This window comes from Lissotriton vulgaris, chromosome 1_1 (assembly GCF_964263255.1).
Source record: "Lissotriton vulgaris chromosome 1_1, aLisVul1.2, whole genome shotgun sequence".
NCBI classification, from domain to species: Eukaryota; Metazoa; Chordata; class Amphibia; order Caudata; family Salamandridae; genus Lissotriton; species Lissotriton vulgaris.
In genome coordinates, this window is record NC_141685.1 from 1,147,674,076 (window position 1) to 1,147,692,571 (window position 18,496).

Consider the following 18,496-nt stretch of genomic DNA (forward strand, 5'->3'; position numbering starts at 1 on the left):
GGAGGAGTCACCTATCTCGTGACTTCAAAAGACTTTTCCAAGACAAAAACAAGTGCAAACATCCTTAATCAACACCAGATGGCGATCTATGCATAGTGTGATCTGCAGCTCCTATGCCTCGAACCTGTGCTTAGTTTAGCGAGACAAAAAAGAGGTGACAAAAAAGCATTACATTGAAACACCCATGCAGAATGCAAAAAGTGATTTGAATCTATGGTTACAACATGTGACCAAGTGAGGTGCAATAGAAAGACCTGTGAAAATATTGATAGGTAGTTCTGTGACATATCCTAGCCTAGTCAGAAAGAAGAAACGCATTTCTAACAATAGAGTACCGAAGATGCCAAACCAGCATGGTACCATGAATCCTCTATAATCTAGGATAAGAGAGTTAATAAGAAAATACAGTACAGCAATTTCTAGAACAATCATGCTATTTGTTTCACCAGTGTGCATGAGGCATGTGCAACGCCTCTGCATGTTTCATTCAACCATCACATGTGCTTTGCGTGCTGTGGTTTGCCGTGCAGTGTCACTTGCATCCCATGTTTCTTTTTATCTGGTTACGGAGGGAAGGTCCTGTGTTTACATAAAATGTAAATTGTAAAATTTCCTGTTTTCCCATTTTTATAAAAGGCTGTTCCTAATGTGCGTTTCAGGTAGGACTCATCTGAGTACATTTATTAGGTTTCGACCTGGCGAGGGCACGCAGTGCCCCTCCCAGATCGAAAACTTTTGTCAACAGTATGGATGTTCGGACCGCCTCTGTTTCCCATTGGCTAGCTCCATAAATGGAGGCTAGCCATTGGGAGACAGAGGCTGTCAATCACGCTTTCCCCTGAAAACGCGACTCGGGGGCGTTTCTCTGGCTTTTTTTAAGTCCCGCCCCTTTGTCCTGGGCCGCGCTGTCATTGGCTGCCGGCCCGGGACACCCCCGTGACGTCATTCCCCGGGCCACGCTGTGATTGGCTGGCTGGCTGGCCCGGGACCTGACTTGTTTTTAATGGTAGCTGCATCTCGGGCGACTGCTTGTTTTAGACGGTGAGTGGACAATGTTAATTTCCAACAATGCTTTCCTGCACATTGAGAGTGCATGTAACCCTGCTTCGGCACCCCTCATTGACTTGTGTTACTGGCCGGTGCCTCTCTTGCGGATCTTATGAGTCTCTTATCCGTGCACCTCCCGCCCCTCTGCACCCCACCAAAATCTCTCATTTGCACAACCTGTGCTCGTCTTGAGCAAATCCTGACCGGAGCACGGTTGTCTGTCTCTTCTGCTGTCTTGCACCACTTCTCGTATGTCTCTTCTCCACCCTTCTTGGCCGTTTTCTGCGACACCCCTCTGCTCCTCGTCTCTCACGTGCCCCTCCCCGTCGCGTGTCTCAGGTTCCCCTCTCCTGCGCATCTCTTTCCCCTCTGCGCCTTTCTCATTTCTCCGGTTACCAGCGCTCCTCCTGCCTTCGATACTCTCATGGGCCCATCCTGTCTCGCCTGGGCTCTCCTGCACCTCTGCTGGTCTCTCTCCCGTATCCCTCCGCAGCATCTCATGTGCGCCTCTCCTGCGCTTCCCATGCTCCTCTGCGTCCCTCTAAGATCTATCGTTTGCCTGTCCCGAGCCCATACTGGTCATAAACAGCCCCGATATTCTCCATGGCCCATCGTATGTCTCTTTTGCGCCCTCCTGTAGTACGTCTGCGTCTCTTCGGCGCCTCCCTTGCGCCCTTGCTGTCATCTCCTGTCTTATTGCACTTCCACTGTAGAACACGCAGTGCGCATCTCTGGCACCCCTGGTATCTCCAGCGCCCCCTTCTATCCTCTTCTCCTCTTGCATCCCTCCTGCCATCCTCCAGTGCCCCAACAGGAACCCCCCAGTACCCCTTGGGACCCCGCCTCAGTGCCCCTACATTTCTCCGCTTCTCCTCTTACCTTTCTCCGCCTCCACTTCTTTTGCGCCCGCAGGCGCACCTCCGAGCTCTTTATTGATCCTGCAACCACGGATAAGAATTGTGAAACATACCCCGGATGTATACATCTACAATGAAACCCAGATCTTGCTTGGTCGAATACCAGCCGAGTTTCCAGTTGCGCTTTTCTTTACACTTCTGGATAAGCAGGCGCCATACTTGCTATTCTATATGGTTCATCTGTCATAGACCCTTTAGTATAGGAACGGGGAGGTATCCACCAGGAAACACCCCAGCCTATGCCACTGAGGGGGCAGACAGAGACTGCCGGTCCCTGTTGGCACGTGCTGCCCTCTGCGAGCCCAAGTGTGTTGGGTATTACAGCTGTGTATCTGCGCTCTACGAGTAGTGCATTCGGTTGGGGGCGGGGGGTTGATTCATGTCTGTCCCGAGACTCCCGAACAACACCAAGGATAGCCCCACACTACCCGCAACCCCCCCCCGCGTTTTCGGTCTCATGCCCCCTACTTAGGATCCACTTTTTAGACGGAGCGGTGCCAGCCTGTCAAAGGGTACAGCGGTTCCCAATTTGCGTTTTAAAGTTCAAGAGGCAGACAGCTCCTCCCAGGCCCAGCGGAGGTTGGCCACACTGGATTCTCAGGCTCTCGAACTACAGGGTTTGCATAACCCGCTCTACTCCACTAGGCAGCACGTACTCTCTTGCCAGCTTCGGGATAAAGAAATCAGGAACTTTCCAAAATAAGTGAAATAGAATACATTTATGTTGATAGTGGACATTGTTTCTTTTTTTTAGAGCTTAAAGAAGTTTTCCGGCACATCAGTGCCCATTGTTTACCTAACATGTACACATCGGCATTTGTTTGTTTTTGAGCTTGTGATGTTCTCAGGATCACGCAAGGTGTAGAAGTGGGGGAACCGAGATTGTAGCTTTTCTATCACTTGGGTTAAAGTTCAGATTCAACAATATTACACAGTTCGACATCATGGAGATCACGTGACTGTCGCCACTCTGAGCAGTCGATGGTGTCCGGATTATTTTGAGCACATCGCGATGAGCCCCCTTCCCTTGTAACGTGGGATGCCGAGGCGCTGGGTGGTGGTGTCACTCTGTCTACCTCCCGAAGCCTGAAACATTGTTTTCTTCAACAGTCCAGACACACAGAATGTCAGAAATGAAACACATCCTAACTACACCTCAACAACCAGCGACAACCTGACACATACGGTTCTATGCCAGGTGGGGTCACATACCTTCCCTTCTTGTATGTTAGTACTTATAGTGCTATTTTTTGGCAAACAAATGAAAAACGAAAGTTCCAGTATTCAAAGAAAAAAGAACTGGATGTCGTTTCTCGCTACCGTGTGTCACGTTGGGATCCCTTCCAGTGTCTGTACTTGGATCAAACAGCCCCAGTAGTTACAGAAGGCTGTGCCAAGTAACCAAAGGCTGTGGCCCACAGGGCCAGGGATATCAGACGCTGCCGAGTGAGCGACATTAGCATACGCCCATCACGCCCGTAGCACACTACAGCTCGCACCCCTCTCCCCAAGCGCTGCTTTTACATTCCCGTTTAATTGCCTCTGACTTTATGCGCTATCGTGGGCCACATTCTGCAAATCCTTGTCATTGATACTAAAAAGGGGCAAAGCAGAGCACGGCGCTGCTGTTTAATTGTATACCTGGGTACTCGCGTGTGTGACAGGAGTTGTTGGTGTGGGTTTCTATTTGTGTGTCTGCGTGCGTGCGTGGCTGGTGTCTGTTTGTGGGGGTCGGTGGATGAGGATGAGGGGCACTCTCGGGGGCGAGGAGCCTGGATGTGAGTTGGTGTTCGTGTGTGTCTTGGCAAAGTAATTGGTGTCCAGTATTGGTACAGGAAGGCTGAAGTCATGGCTTCTTTTCAGGGTATCCGGATTTTAGACATTTGCATGAATTATCTACATTGTCAGTGGTTATCCTGTAAATCGGAGTTGTCCAGTGGTTACAGTAGCAGTGATTAACATAATGCTGTGGGCTTCCATTAACCCTGGATGGTGGTGCGACACAGTAGGCAACACAGGCCGGTGTCCTTGTATGCAAATACAAACCATTTGGCTTCAAAATTAACATTAGTTGCTAAGTGTGCGCTCGCACTGAAACCATTTTGGATCACAGCTCTGCATTGGTTAGGCATTCTCACCTCCCAGCGCGGCTCCTATGCTTATTGAAATACGGAGCTAATCACTTGACTGCCTCTTCCAACTTAGGCACCTAAGTGATTTTCGCCAAATTTGTCGATTAACTCAACGATTACTATCGATTTGCTCATAAACTATCAGTTTATGTGCCGTTGCGCACCGTTGGGTGGGTTTTGACCATAATGAGTGGGAAGGGGTCTTTACCTGGTGGCAGCATCTCTCTGCAGACGAGTGTTCCCCTCGCACGACATTCTCCGCAGGAGAGCAGGCTGCTGTCTAGGACCTTTGCTGTAGTTCATCTTTGTCATTCATTACGGTGCGCAGGGCTTTAAGTGGGATGGAAAAAGTGAGAAGCATGAAAGGAACGGGGCCTATTTAATTAAGGATATGACTTAAACATGCACACTAACGTTTGCGTAGATAGCCACCCTAACCACGCGTTTGCATTGAACAACTGCAGCCGGTATACGTGACCTTTGCTCAGTGCCTTTGCAGAGAGGCCAAGGATTGGATGAACACCTAATCTTTGCGAGAGATTAAGCTATTGGCAATGTAATGACAATGCCATTTATTTATGTGTTTTCAAAACCAGCACATAAATACAAATGTTGTCATTTACAATGCCAATAGCTCTAACTTCTCCAAAGGCGAAACCGTTGCATTGTAAATGCTTGTTTTTTCCTTGTTTTCACATTTTCCCACCTCACTAAGAATCCAGGCGCATTAGCCTCGAAAAGGTAGTTAGGGATCTCTGGCCCAGAGGAATGCCCCAGAACCGAATAGACTTCTAGGATGGGCAGAAACATGTTGAGTTTTGGGCAGTGTGAGTCATTACTCTCATACTATTGCCCCACTCGTTTTTAACCTTTCCTAATGCACCCACTAAAAAGGAAAATAGCTGGAATACATAAAGGTCTTTTCAGCTCACTGATCTGGAACCCTTTATTATCCAGTAGCTTTTATCTATGAACTCCTGCGCAGAGTCCAACTGGAGGTTGTGTCCACCCTGGAGGAACTGTCCTACCAGAATGGGGAGAGGTTGCTGATGATGATGCAGGACACAATATTGTGTGTGAGGCTTCCTCTTCCGTAAGGATGACCTTCCCTCCCTTTAGCACTTACACAGGACTTCTGTGACCGTCCAAGTGGGTCTTTTGGATGTTTGTCTCAAGACAGGCATACTGGATTGAGTATTGCACCTGCAGCTGCCATACTGGTTGTGGTAATTTGGTCTTCCTAGGATGTTGTACGGCGTCTTACCTCCTCCTCTCTTGTAGGTTTTATGAGTATAATATGGAGTTCCTGGACTGATAAAGCACTAGCTGGATGCACAGTATGTATGGTTGTTTATTGGGGTGGGGATGCATGTTGTGTACTGCATGTTGTCTGTGCTCACACTCTGGCATTGGAAACTCACTTGTGCACAACACTAAGGGATCAGTCTTTATTAGGCGGGTTGGGGACTACTTCCTGTCATGTTACAAGCATCCCATAATCAAGGAAGTAACAAGGGGCTACATTTGCTGGTTTTCCTGACCTTTTGGGCCTTATCTGGCCGTGGGACAATTTCCTTAGCACTCCAGAGGTACTGCCTGGATCATCTACTTAATTGTGCGTTTGCGTCTTTATTGTTCAGATTTTAAACACGTCTACATCTTTGATTAATAGAACTTGATGCTATCACTTTGAGAGTGGGACCATGACCATGACCTCCGTACTAACGTCATTGTATAAAGAATATTAACAGTCATGGGATTCCTACCCTATTCAGGTTTTATGTGATTTCGCATTTCGTTTGCCTAGCAATTCGATATTTGGCTAATACGCATTCCTCCTTTGGGAGGGTCATTGCCCTAAAGAGCCCTGACGAAGTTCTTTGAGAATGTATCGCCTTGGCTGAACCTTCTGTGTTGAACCTTCGTATAAGTTTGATAAATAAAGAACTTTGAAAATTCCATTGTCAATCCTTGGACTTCTTTAACCCTATGCACGCCCTTCATTTAGCTGTTAAGGATCTGGAGCACAGCGGCACCATAAGACGGTTGTTGCCTGGGATAGTGCGTGGGGCCAAAACTGAACGGTGAAACTGGTGTAGAGGTGCAGGAACGGTGGTCCACCGTCTGTTCTGCTTTGTTGCAGGACTTCTGTGACCGTCCAAGTGGGACTTTTGGATGTTTGTCTCAAGGCAGGCATACTGGATTGAGTATTGCAGCTGCCATACTGGTTGTGGTAATTTGGTCTTCCCAGGAGGTGGTACGGTGTCTTACCTCCTCCTCTCTTGTAGGTTTTCTAAGTATATTATGGAGTTCCTGGACTGATAAGGTATGGTTGTTTATTGGGGTGGGAATGCATGTTGTGTACTACATGTTGTCTGTGCTCACACTCTGGCATTGGAAACTCACTTGTGCACAACACTAAGGGATCAGTCTTTATTAGGCGGGTTTGGGGACTACTTCCTGTCATGTTACAAGCATCCCATCATCAAGGGAGTAACTAGGGGCCTACATGTGGAGTCTTTGCACTACAACAAGTTACTTGTGTCAGCACTGCCAGGCTTCTCACGTTAATGCATGACCAGCTGCTCCTACCCAGGTTTTTTCTTTGAAATGTGGGACTTATGGTCTTGTTTATTCTAATAATGTGATTTTTATATAGCGTATGGCCACCAGGAGACCTCCCAGTGCTGCAAACAGGCACCGTTGGATCATAGATAGCTGATAGGAAGTTAATAGAAAAACAGCCATGTCTTCAAAGATTTGCAAAAGGGTTGTTCGTGCTCCAGGAGGCGCAATGCTAGAGGTAGAGAATTCCAGAGTCTGAGTGCCAAAAAGTAAGAAGAACTGCAGCCCCACCGGGCTCTACGGACCCTAGAGACAGTCAGTAGGTGAGGTGAAGGGGATCTGGGGGATCTCCCAGAGAGATATGGGGAGGATAAACATCTCAGCAGTAGGAATCCTCTATTTTTTTTTGGAGCTGTGCATAATGCATAGGGTCTTATACTGCACTAGGGGTTCCACAGGAAGCCAGTGGAGGTCTCTGAGAGCCCTGGTGGCAGACTGATGCTTAGGGGTGTTCATCAAAAGTTGAGCAGCGGCATCTGCATGGTTGGCAGCCTGTTGCCCACGTAGTGGGGTGAGCCAAGATGCAAGGCATTCCCGCAATACAGACGTGAGAGCACAAAGGCCTGCACGATTACTCTTCTAGCTGTCAACGGGAGTAGCTTGAGAACCTTCCCCAGTAATCTTAAGACACTGTAACAGCTGGCAGCAAGCTTGTTGGCTTGACAGCCCATAGTGAGATTGGGGTCAAGCCACATACGAAGGCTCTTTATGGATTTTTTCATGATGGGCAGCTTGGGGCACTGCTGCAGGGATTATTTTCCAGCCGCATAACTTCAGTTTTGTCCTTGTTCAGTTTCAATTTACAACCAGCTATCCATTTGGCTACTTCCTGGAAACAGGGAGTCAACGATAGGTGGCTGGAGCAGGAGTTGGGGGAGATTGACATAACCAGCTGTTTCAGTGTTGTGTTGAGGTTGTAAATCCATTTGGGTGGGATGGAGAAGTTCCTGGATTCAAGGAAGGTGGAAAGTTCTTTATTAACATGTTTTTCTAATTGCTAGGAAACTCCAGGTAACAATGAAATTGGCCTATGCTATTCTAAACTAAAACTACAAGTCCCAGAATTCAAAGAAAAACCCTAGATTGGAGCAGCTCGTCACGTATATACCTGGGGCATGTGGCAGCTAGTTATGGATAGAGTGTAACTGTTCTCCTTGGAAATGTATACATAGCTCTCAAGGCCTCCCATATCTGGGGTCGGAAGCTGATCGATTTCTCCTTTTTTGTTGCTATCTGTGCCAATATTTGCATTCCTACACATTTATGTAGTTGTGAAATTCAGAACTACAAGTCTCGGAAAGCAACTAAAAACTGGACTGGATAAACTAGCCAGGCCTGAAGGACCTTCTTCATGTTTTGATGTATGTCTGCCTTTAGCCTACTACTGAAGCCATTCCTCTGAGAGTGAACACCAGCCTCTTCTGTAGAGTAACAATGGAAAAGTAACAATCTGAAGAGATAGAGCTAATGTCAAGGTATTCTTCACCTCTCCTTGCAGGTAGGAGGCCAGGGATCCTCCAGGCTTGAACTCGCTCAGGACATCTTTCACTTTTTTCGTACTGTCTGCAAAATAATAGAGCAGAAAGGAAAATTAGTTTGAATAAAGGATGGCCAACCTTGGTTGGGGTAGTGCCCCAGGTGAAGCTTGGAGACTGAAAGCGGGGTACGACAAAGACCAGCACACTGCAGTTGAAAAATATATCAGTACTTTATCCCAATTCAAGAGCACTCAAATCAAATGTTATGTCTGAGAACAGGGATAAAATCAAAGCAAACTTTTTTCACGTACAGAACAAAATAGTGTCACCAACATCAGCACAATCTTCCCTGACACATACAGAACAGGTACAACAGTGCCAAGAGCATAGCAACATTCAAAAACGGTGCAAGCTTCACTCATGTAGTCTGGGAAACTGAGTGCACATTTCACTCACTCATGCAATACATACATCTTAAAAAGGTGCAGTAGAAGTTTCCCTTGCAGATAAAATATGTAGAAACATGGGCAGCAGTAGTGCAAGCTTCTTTCAACATCAGATACAGTGTGGGTTGCAACAATGCAATCTTTTCTCAGAAAAAAAGACCTGAATGGCGCGGGCTTTCCACACACAGAACATGTAAAGCACAGGTAGCATTGCAAGCTCCCCTCTCCCCCATAACAGCCATAACTGAGGCAGCAGCACCAGCTTTCTGCAGCCTTAGAAAATATATATCACAGACAGCAGTCATGCAAGCCTGACCCTCAGGGCAGGTTCAGCATTGGCTGCAGCTATGCAACCTTCCTGGTCTTCAAGACAGGTATGGCATGGGCAGCAGCAGTGCAAGCTTCCTGCCCTCTGCACAGGTTGAGCATGGTCAGCAGTGCAACCTTCCTGGCCCTCAGGGCAAGTTCAGGGGGGGCAGCAGTCCAAGCATACTGACTCTCAGTCTCAGGGCAGGTTCAGCATCAGGGCCTGTAGTGGAAGCTTCCTGTGCTTTTTGAACAGGGACATCACAGACCGCAGTGCAAGCCTCCCTAAGATCCCACAAAGTTGTCGGCAGTAGTGCAAGCGTCCCTTTGGAAATGCATGGACATCTATAGAATAAGACTCATCAAACATAGAACAGATACAGCATACGTACAAGTAGTGGAAGACTGCCTCACCTTGGATACAGACACTGCTATGGAAGCAGAATTACAAGAATCCCTCACTTCAAACACAGGCACCCGATGATTAACATCCGTGCAAGTGTCCTGGGTAAACAGAATAGGTACTGTACAGGCTGCAGCAGGGAAAGCTTCTCAAACACAGATCCGTCAGAGGCTGCAGCAGAAAAAGCTTCTCAAACACAGATCCGTCACAGGCTGCAGCAGAGCAAGCTTCTCAAACACAGATCCGTCACAGGCTGCAGCAGAGCAAGCTTCTCAAACACAGATCCGTCACAGGTAGCAGCAGAGCAAGCTTCTCAAACACAGATCCGTCAAAGGTAGCAGCAGAGCAAGCTTCTCAAACACAGATCCATCACAGGCTGCAGCAGAGTAAGCTTCTCAAACACAGATCCGTCGCAGGTAGAGGCAGAGCAAGCTTCTCAAACACAGATCCGTCGCAGGTAGAGGCAGAGCAAGCTTCCCAAACACAGATCCGTCACAGGTAGCAGCAGAGCAAGTTTCTCAAACACAGACCCGTCAAAGGTAGCAGCAGAGCAAGCTTCTCAAACACAGATCCGTCGCAGGTAGCATCAGAGCAAGCTTCTCAAACACAGATCCGTCACAGGTAGCAGCAGAGCAAGCTTCTCAAACACAGATCCGTCACAGGCTGCAGCAGAGCAAGCTTCTCAAACACAGATCCGTCGCAGGCTGCAGCACAGCAAGCTTCTCAAACACAGATCCGTCAAAGGTAGCAGCAGAGCAAGCTTCTCAAACACAGATCCGTCGCAGGCTGCAGCAGAGCAAGCTTCCCAAACACAGATCTGTCACAGGTAGCAGCAGAGCAAACTTCTCAAACCCAGATCCGTCACAGGTAGCAGCAGAGCAAGCTTCTCAAACACAGATCCGTCACAGGTAGCAGCAGAGCAAGCTTCTCAAACACAGATCCGTCACAGGCTGCAGCAGAGCAAGCTTCTCAAACACAGATCCGTCGCAGGTAGCAGCAGAGCAAGGTTCTCAAACACAGATCCGTCACAGGCTGCAGCAGAGCAAGCTTCTCAAACACAGATCCGTCACAGGCTGCAGCAGAGTAAGCTTCTCAAACACAGATCCGTCACAGGCTGCAGCAGAGTAAGCTTCTCAAACACAGATCCGTCACAGGTAGCAGCAGAGCAAGCTTCTCAAACACAGATCCGTCACAGGTAGCAGCAGAGCAAGCTTCTCAAACACAGATCCGTCACAGGTAGCAACAGAGCAAGCTTCTCAAACACAGATCCGTCGCAGGTAGAGGCAGAGCAAGCTTCTCAAACACAGATCCGTCGCAGGTAGCAGCAGAGCAAGCTTCTCAAACACAGATCCGTCACAGGTAGCAGCAGAGCAAGCTTCTCAAACACAGATCCGTCACAGGTAGAAGCAGAGCAAGCTTCTCAAACACAGATCCGTCACAGGCTGCAGCAGAGCAAGCTTCTCAAACACAGATCCGTCGCAGGTAGCAGCAGAGCAAGTTTCTCAAACACAGATCCGTCACAGGCTGCAGCAGAGCAAGGTTCTCAAACACAGATCCGTCACAGGCTGCAGCAGAGCAAGCTTCTCAAACACAGATACGTCGCAGGTAGAGGCAGAGCAAGCTTCTCAAACACAGATCCGTCGCAGGTAGCAGCAAAGCAAGCTTCTCAAACACAGATCCGTCGCAGGTAGCAGCAGAGCAAGTTTCTCAAACACAGATCCGTCACAGGAAGCAGCAGAGCAAGCTTCTCAAACACAGATACGTCGCAGGTCGAGGCAGAGCAAGCTTCTCAAACACAGATACGTCGCAGGTAGAGGCAGAGCAAGGTTCTCAAACACAGATCCGTCACAGACTGCAGCAGAGCAAGCTTCTCAAACACAGATCCGTCGCAGGTAGAGGCAGAGCAAGCTTCTCAAACACAGATCCGTCGCAGGTAGAGGCAGAGCAAGCTTCTCAAACACAGATCCGTCGCAGGTAGCAGCAGAGCAAGCTTCTCAAACACAGATCCGTCACAGGTAGCAGCAGAGCAAGCTTCTCAAACACAGATCCGTCACAGGTAGCAGCAGAGCAAGCTTCTCAAACACAGATCCGTCACAGGCTGCAGCAGAGCAAGCTTCTCAAACACAGATCCGTCGCAGGTAGCATCAGAGCAAGCTTCTCAAACACAGATCCGTCGCAGGTAGCAGCAGAGCAAGTTTCTCAAACACAGATCCGTCACAGGCTGCAGCAGAGCAAGGTTCTCAAACACAGATCCGTCACAGGCTGCAGCAGAGCAAGCTTCTCAAACACAGATACGTCGCAGGTAGAGGCAGAGCAAGCTTCTCAAACACAGATCCGTCGCAGGTAGCAGCAGAGAAAGCTTCTCAAACACAGATCCGTCACAGGAAGCAGCAGAGCAAGCTTCTCAAACACAGATCCGTCAAAGGTAGCAGCAGAGCAAGCTTCTCAAACACAGATCCGTCACAGGTAGCAGCAGAGCAAGCTTCTCAAACACAGATCCGTCGCAGGTAGCAGCAGAGCAAGTTTCTCAAACACAGATCCGTCACAGGTAGCAGCAGAGCAAGCTTCTCAAACACAGATCCGTCACAGGTAGCAGCAGAGCAAGCTTCTCAAACACAGATCCGTCACAGGTAGCAGCAGAGCAAGCTTCTCAAACACAGATCCGTCACAGGTAGCAGCAGAGCAAGCTTCTCAAACACAGATCCGTCACAGGTAGCAGCAGAGCAAGGTTCTCAAACACAGATCCATCACAGGAAGCAGCAGAGCAAGCTTCTCAAACACAGATACGACGCAGGTAGAGGCAGAGCAAGCTTCTCAAACACAGATACGTCGCAGGTAGAGGCAGAGCAAGGTTCTCAAACACAGATCCGTCACAGGCTGCAGCAGAGCAAGCTTCTCAAACACAGATCCGTCGCAGGTAGCAGCAGAGCAAGCTTCTCAAACACAGATCCGTCGCAGGTAGCAGCAGAGGTAGTTTCTCAAACACAGATCCGTCACAGGTAGCAGCAGAGCAAGCTTCTCAAACACAGATCCGTCACAGGCTGCAGCAGAGCAAGCTTCTCAAACACAGATCCGTCACAGGTAGCATCAGAGCAAGCTTCTCAAACACAGATCCGTCGCAGGTAGCAGCAGAGCAAGTTTCTCAAACACAGATCCGTCACAGGCTGCAGCAGAGCAAGGTTCTCAAACACAGATCCGTCACAGGCTGCAGCAGAGCAAGCTTCTCAAACACAGATACGTCGCAGGTAGAGGCAGAGCAAGCTTCTCAAACACAGATCCGTCGCAGGTAGCAGCAGAGCAAGCTTCTCAAACACAGATCCGTCACAGGAAGCAGCAGAGCAAGCTTCTCAAACACAGATCCGTCACAGGCTGCAGCAGGGCAAGCTTCTCAAACACAGATACGTCGCAGGTCGAGGCAGAGCAAGCTTCTCAAACACAGATACGTCGCAGGTAGAGGCAGAGCAAGGTTCTCAAACACAGATCCGTAGCAGGTAGAGGCAGAGCAAGGTTCTCAAACACAGATCCGTCGCAGGTAGCAGCAGAGCAAGCTTCTCAAACACAGATCCGTCGCAGGTAGAGGCAGAGCAAGCTTCTCAAACACAGATCCGTCGCAGGTAGAGGCAGAGCAAGCTTCTCAAACACAGATCCGTCGCAGGTAGCAGCAGAGCAAGCTCCTCAAACACAGATCCGTCACAGGTAGCAGCAGAGCAAGCTTCTCAAACACAGATCCGTCAAAGGTAGCAGCAGAGCAAGCTTCTCAAACACAGATCCGTCACAGGTAGCAGCAGAGCAAGCTTCTCAAACACAGATCCGTCACAGGCTGCAGCAGAGCAAGCTTCTCAAACACATATCCGTCGCAGGTAGCATCAGAGCAAGCTTCTCAAACACAGATCCGTCGCAGGTGGCAGCAGAGCAAGTTTCTCAAACACAGATCCGTCACAGGCTGCAGCAGAGCAAGGTTCTCAAACACAGATCCGTCACAGGCTGCAGCAGAGCAAGCTTCTCAAACACAGATACGTCGCAGGTAGAGGCAGAGCAAGCTTCTCAAACACAGATCTGTCGCAGGTAGCAGCAGAGCAAGCTTCTCAAACACAGATCCGTCGCAGGTAGCAGCAGAGCAAGTTTCTCAAACACAGATCCGTCACAGGTAGCAGCAGAGCAAACTTCTCAAACACAGATCCGTCACAGGTAGCAGCAGAGCAAGGTTCTCAAACACAGATCCATCACAGGAAGCAGCAGAGCAAGCTTCTCAAACACAGATACGTCGCAGGTAGAGGCAGAGCAAGCTTCTCAAACACAGATACGTCGCAGGTAGAGGCAGAGCAAGGTTCTCAAACACAGATCCGTCACAGGCTGCAGCAGAGCAAGCTTCTCAAACACAGATCCGTCGCAGGTAGCAGCAGAGCAAGCTTCTCAAACACAGATCCGTCGCAGGTAGCAGCAGAGCAAGTTTCTCAAACACAGATCCGTCACAGGTAGCAGCAGAGCAAGCTTCTCAAACACAGATACGTCGCAGTTAGAGGCAGAGCAAGCTTCTCAAACACAGATCCGTCACAGGAAGCAGCAGAGCAAGCTTCTCAAACACAGATACGTCGCAGTTAGAGGCAGAGCAAGCTTCTCAAACACAGATACGTCGCAGGTAGAGGCAGAGCAAGGTTCTCAAACACAGATCCGTCACAGACTGCAGCAGAGCAAGCTTCTCAAACACAGATCCGTCGCAGGTAGCAGCAGAGCAAGCTTCTCAAACACAGATCCGTCACAGGCTGCAGCAGAGCAAGCTTCTCAAACACAGATACGTCGCAGGTCGAGGCAGAGCAAGCTTCTCAAACACAGATACGTCGCAGGTAGAGGCAGAGCAAGGTTCTCAAACACAGATCCGTCACAGACTGCAGCAGAGCAAGCTTCTCAAACACAGATCCGTCGCAGGTAGCAGCAGAGCAAGCTTCTCAAACACAGATCCGTCGCAGGTAGAGGCAGAGCAAGCTTCTCAAACACAGATCCGTCGCAGGTAGAGGCAGAGCAAGCTTCTCAAACACAGATCCGTCGCAGGTAGCAGCAGAGCAAGCTTCTTAAACACAGATCCGTCACAGGCTGCAGCAGAGCAAGCTTCTCAACACACAGATACGTCGCAGGTCGAGGCAGAGCAAGCTTCTCAAACACAGATACGTCGCAGATAGAGGCAGAGCAAGGTTCTCAAACACAGATCCGTCACAGACTGCAGCAGAGCAAGCTTCTCAAACACAGATCCGTCGCAGGTAGCAGCAGAGCAAGCTTCTCAAACACAGATCCGTCGCAGGTAGAGGCAGAGCAAGCTTCTCAAACACAGATCCGTCGCAGGTAGAGGCAGAGCAAGCTTCTCAAACACAGATCCGTCGCAGGTAGCAGCAGAGCAAGCTTCTCAAACACAGATCCGTCACAGGTAGCAGCAGAGCAAGCTTCTCAAACACAGATCCGTCACAGGTAGCAGCAGAGCAAGCTTCTCAAACACAGATCCGTCAAAGGTAGCAGCAGAGCAAGCTTCTCAAACACAGATCCGTCACAGGTAGCAGCAGAGCAAGCTTCTCAAACACAGATCCGTCACAGGCTGCAGCAAAGCAAGCTTCTCAAACACAGATCCGTCGCAGTTAGCATCAGAGCAAGCTTCTCAAACACAGATCCGTCGCAGGTAGCAGCAGAGCAAGCTTCTCAAACACAGATCCGTCGCAGGTAGCAGCAGAGCAAGGTTCTCAAACACAGATCCGTCACAGGCTGCAGCAGAGCAAGCTTCTCAAACACAGATACGTCGCAGGTAGAGGCAGAGCAAGCTTCTCAAACACAGATCCGTCGCAGGTAGCAGCAGAGCAAGCTTCTCAAACACAGATCCGTCGCAGGTAGCAGCAGAGCAAGTTTCTCAAACACAGATCCGTCACAGGAAGCAGCAGAGCAAGCTTCTCAAACACAGATCCGTCACAGGCTGCAGCAGAGCAAGCTTCCCAAACACAGATCCGTCGCAGGTAGCAGCAGAGCAAGCTTCTCAAACACAGATCCGTCACAGGTAGCAGCAGAGCAAGCTTCTCAAACACAGATCCGTCACAGGTAGCAGCAGAGCAAGGTTCTCAAACACAGATCCATCACAGGTAGCAGCAGAGCAAGCTTCTCAAACACAGATCCGTCACAGGCTGCAGCAGAGCAAGCTTCTCAAACACAGATACGTCGCAGGTAGAGGCAGAGCAAGCTTCTCAAACACAGATACGTCGCAGGTAGAGGCAGAGCAAGGTTCTCAAACACAGATCCGTCACAGGCTGCAGCAGAGCAAGCTTCTCAAACACAGATCCGTCGCAGGTAGCAGCAGAGCAAGCTTCTCAAATACAGATCCGTCACAGGTAGCAGCAGAGCAAGCTTCTCAAACACAGATACGTCGCAGTTAGAGGCAGAGCAAGCTTCTCAAACACAGATCCGTCACAGGAAGCAGCAGAGCAAGCTTCTCAAACACAGATACGTCGCAGTTAGAGGCAGAGCAAGCTTCTCAAACACAGATCTGTCACAGGTAGCAGCAGAGCAAGCTTCTCAAACACAGATCCGTCACAGGAAGCAGCAGAGCAAGCTTCTCAAACACAGATCCGTCACAGGCTGCAGCAGAGCAAGCTTCTCAAACACAGATACGTCGCAGTTAGAGGCAGAGCAAGCTTCTCAAACACAGATCTGTCACAGGTAGCAGCAGAGCAAGCTTCTCAAACACAGATCCGTCACAGGAAGCAGCAGAGCAAGCTTCTCAAACACAGATCCGTCACAGGCTACAGCAGAGCAAGCTTCTCAAACACAGATCCGTCACAGGAAGCAGCAGAGCAAGCTTCTCAAACACAGATCCGTCACAGGTAGCAGCAGAGCAAGCTTCTCAAACACAGATCCGTCACAGGCTGCAGCAGAGCAAGTTTCTCAAACACAGATCCGTCACAGGCTGCAGCAGAGCAAGCTTCTCAAACACAGATACGTCGCAGTTAGAGGCAGAGCAAGCTTCTCAAACACAGATCTGTCACAGGTAGCAGCAGAGCAAGCTTCTCAAACACAGATCTGTGACAGACAGCCATAGCGCAAGCTCTACAAACACTGATTCACCACAAGTGGCAGCAGTAGATCTAGCTTCCATTGCACACAAAACATGTATAACAACAGCAGTTCAAGCATCATTCAAACAAAGTATAGCACATGCAGAATCGTTGCCAGCGTCCCTCGCAGTACAGGTGGGAGCAGCAGGACACATGCCCCACATCAGGGCTTTAAGTGGGATGAAAAACGGGGGGGGGGGGGATTCTCAAAGGGGCGTGGCCAATGTAAGTAAGGGCGTGGTTTAAAACACATAAGCAAAAAATCTGTGCTTAGCATAGTGTGCCGCCCGACTGGTATTTTGCTGCGTCTGAAATTGCATCCAGATTTATAATGCAAGTAACATTACACCTAATAATGCCTACAGCAAGCCAAAACTATTGGCTTTGTTAGTGGTTGTCAGGTGCATAAGCAACAACCATGACTTCGTTCAATATAATATGACAATCTTTCTGTTCTGAAATGATGAGACTGTGAAAGAACTTTAACGAGTCTCTTCGAAGTTACCCCAAAGGTGGTACTTTTGCAGAGTTCAGATTTGTTTTTCTTCTTGATGGCGAGGGCAAAAATGGAGAGCCGATAGCGACCCGTCTCGACACCTGCTTTTTAGAACTGCCGGTGCGCAGCACCGGCGGGACCTGGCCCACTTAAAGCCCTGCCCCACACCCTCAGAACATGAACAGTAGGGGCCAATAGCAATGCAAGCTACTGTCACTTACAGGAAAGTCACGGCCCGAGGGGCAGTAGTGCAGGCTTCTACCACACGGTTTTAGTTGGGAGTACTGCGAGGTCAGAAGACCACCTCTCACTGAATGCATAAAGTCTCAGTTGCACCTCCTCTGGTGTGAGATTTTTTTTAGCAATTATCGCATGCACTCCGTGCTTTAGTTGTGCCGGTACTACCGGGTACGGAATACCGGCATTTTTTTTTTATTTGCGAGGGGGAGTACCGGCAGTTGTCAAGAGTGACGAAATACTTTTCATTGGGGAGTACCGGCTCTTGTACTTCTATGTTTCCATTTCAAGCTCTGCATGTACTTCCCTTATTGCAATCCGGTCCTACGGGGTTACTTTCATTTTACAAAAGCATCACTAGAGGTACCAGAATGCAAAGCGCTGACAGCTGAAAAACCAGAACTGGCAATATATCGCGCACCTGCAGGGGACCAGTTTAAATACCCATTAACGACAGTCTGTAGGGGCTAATAACACTCCACGGGTTAAAAAAATGAAACTGTGCTTGACCAAAACTACAAATCTGAAATAGTAAATCCGTGGTACATAAATCTTACAGTGCGAGAACACGGGTCTCTTGTTGGCTAAAAGCGCCAGAAACGCCCTTTAATGAATTGACGGAAGTGTTATAAGCCGGGGTCTTCGAGGCCGCGCGCCTTAGAACACCTGCGGGCCCTGAGTGCCGGCCTGTGATCACCTGCGCGCCGTGTGCTCTGGCGCCGTTTCCTACTCGCCTGACATCGTGAGGTCTGACCGCTCGCCCCGCACCATGGCTGTCTTCGGGGCGTGCCTGTGCGGGCGAGGCGGCCTGCGTGGGTGCCTGTGCCTCCCGCGGAAGGTGTTCCTGGATCACCCTGCCCAGGTAGGAGCGCCCCTCTGTTCAGCTGCACCCGGGGGGGGGTACTATTGTTCGCTGCAAGAACATGATGTTTAAATGGGTCGGTACTGTGTACCGGCACATTTTCTTTCTTTTTGTGAGTACCGGAACTTCTCCAGGCCTGAGGAGAGTACCCGTACTGACCTGGGCCTGTCCCGTTTTGGGCACAACGGTCACATGAGGGTGCACCTGCGCCCGCGATCAGGGACTGCTTTAAATGTGGCCCGTGCGTCACCCTCGACGCGCAGGTTGGCGGACTCAAATGGAATTCCCTGTAAAGGGAGCTGCTCCTATGGCCTCCCCTTCCCTTCGTGCCAGTTTCGGATTGGTAACGGGGCCGGTACCGAGTTCCAACTGTGGGCTAGGGAGGGGGGAGGGGGGGGCAGATTTGGGTGGTGTTGCTGTTCGGATGCTGCCAGGGTCCCGTGGGTGTCTGAGTGGCCTTTC

The 18,496-nt window shown here is 49.6% G+C and overlaps 1 protein-coding gene across 8 annotated transcripts in view; it reads right to left on the bottom strand.

Moving 5' to 3' along the window:
* The window catches only part of DGKA (diacylglycerol kinase alpha), a 458,241-nt gene that overhangs the window by 203,106 nt on the left and 236,639 nt on the right, over window positions 1–18,496 (bottom strand). For all 8 annotated transcript variants that reach the window (XM_086963960.1, XM_086963920.1, XM_086963969.1 and 5 more), the window contains one exon: window positions 8,208–8,284. In XM_086963960.1, coding sequence (XP_086820086.1) covers window positions 8,208–8,284 — 77 coding nt within the window. The remainder of the gene's footprint in view (window positions 1–8,207; window positions 8,285–18,496) is intronic.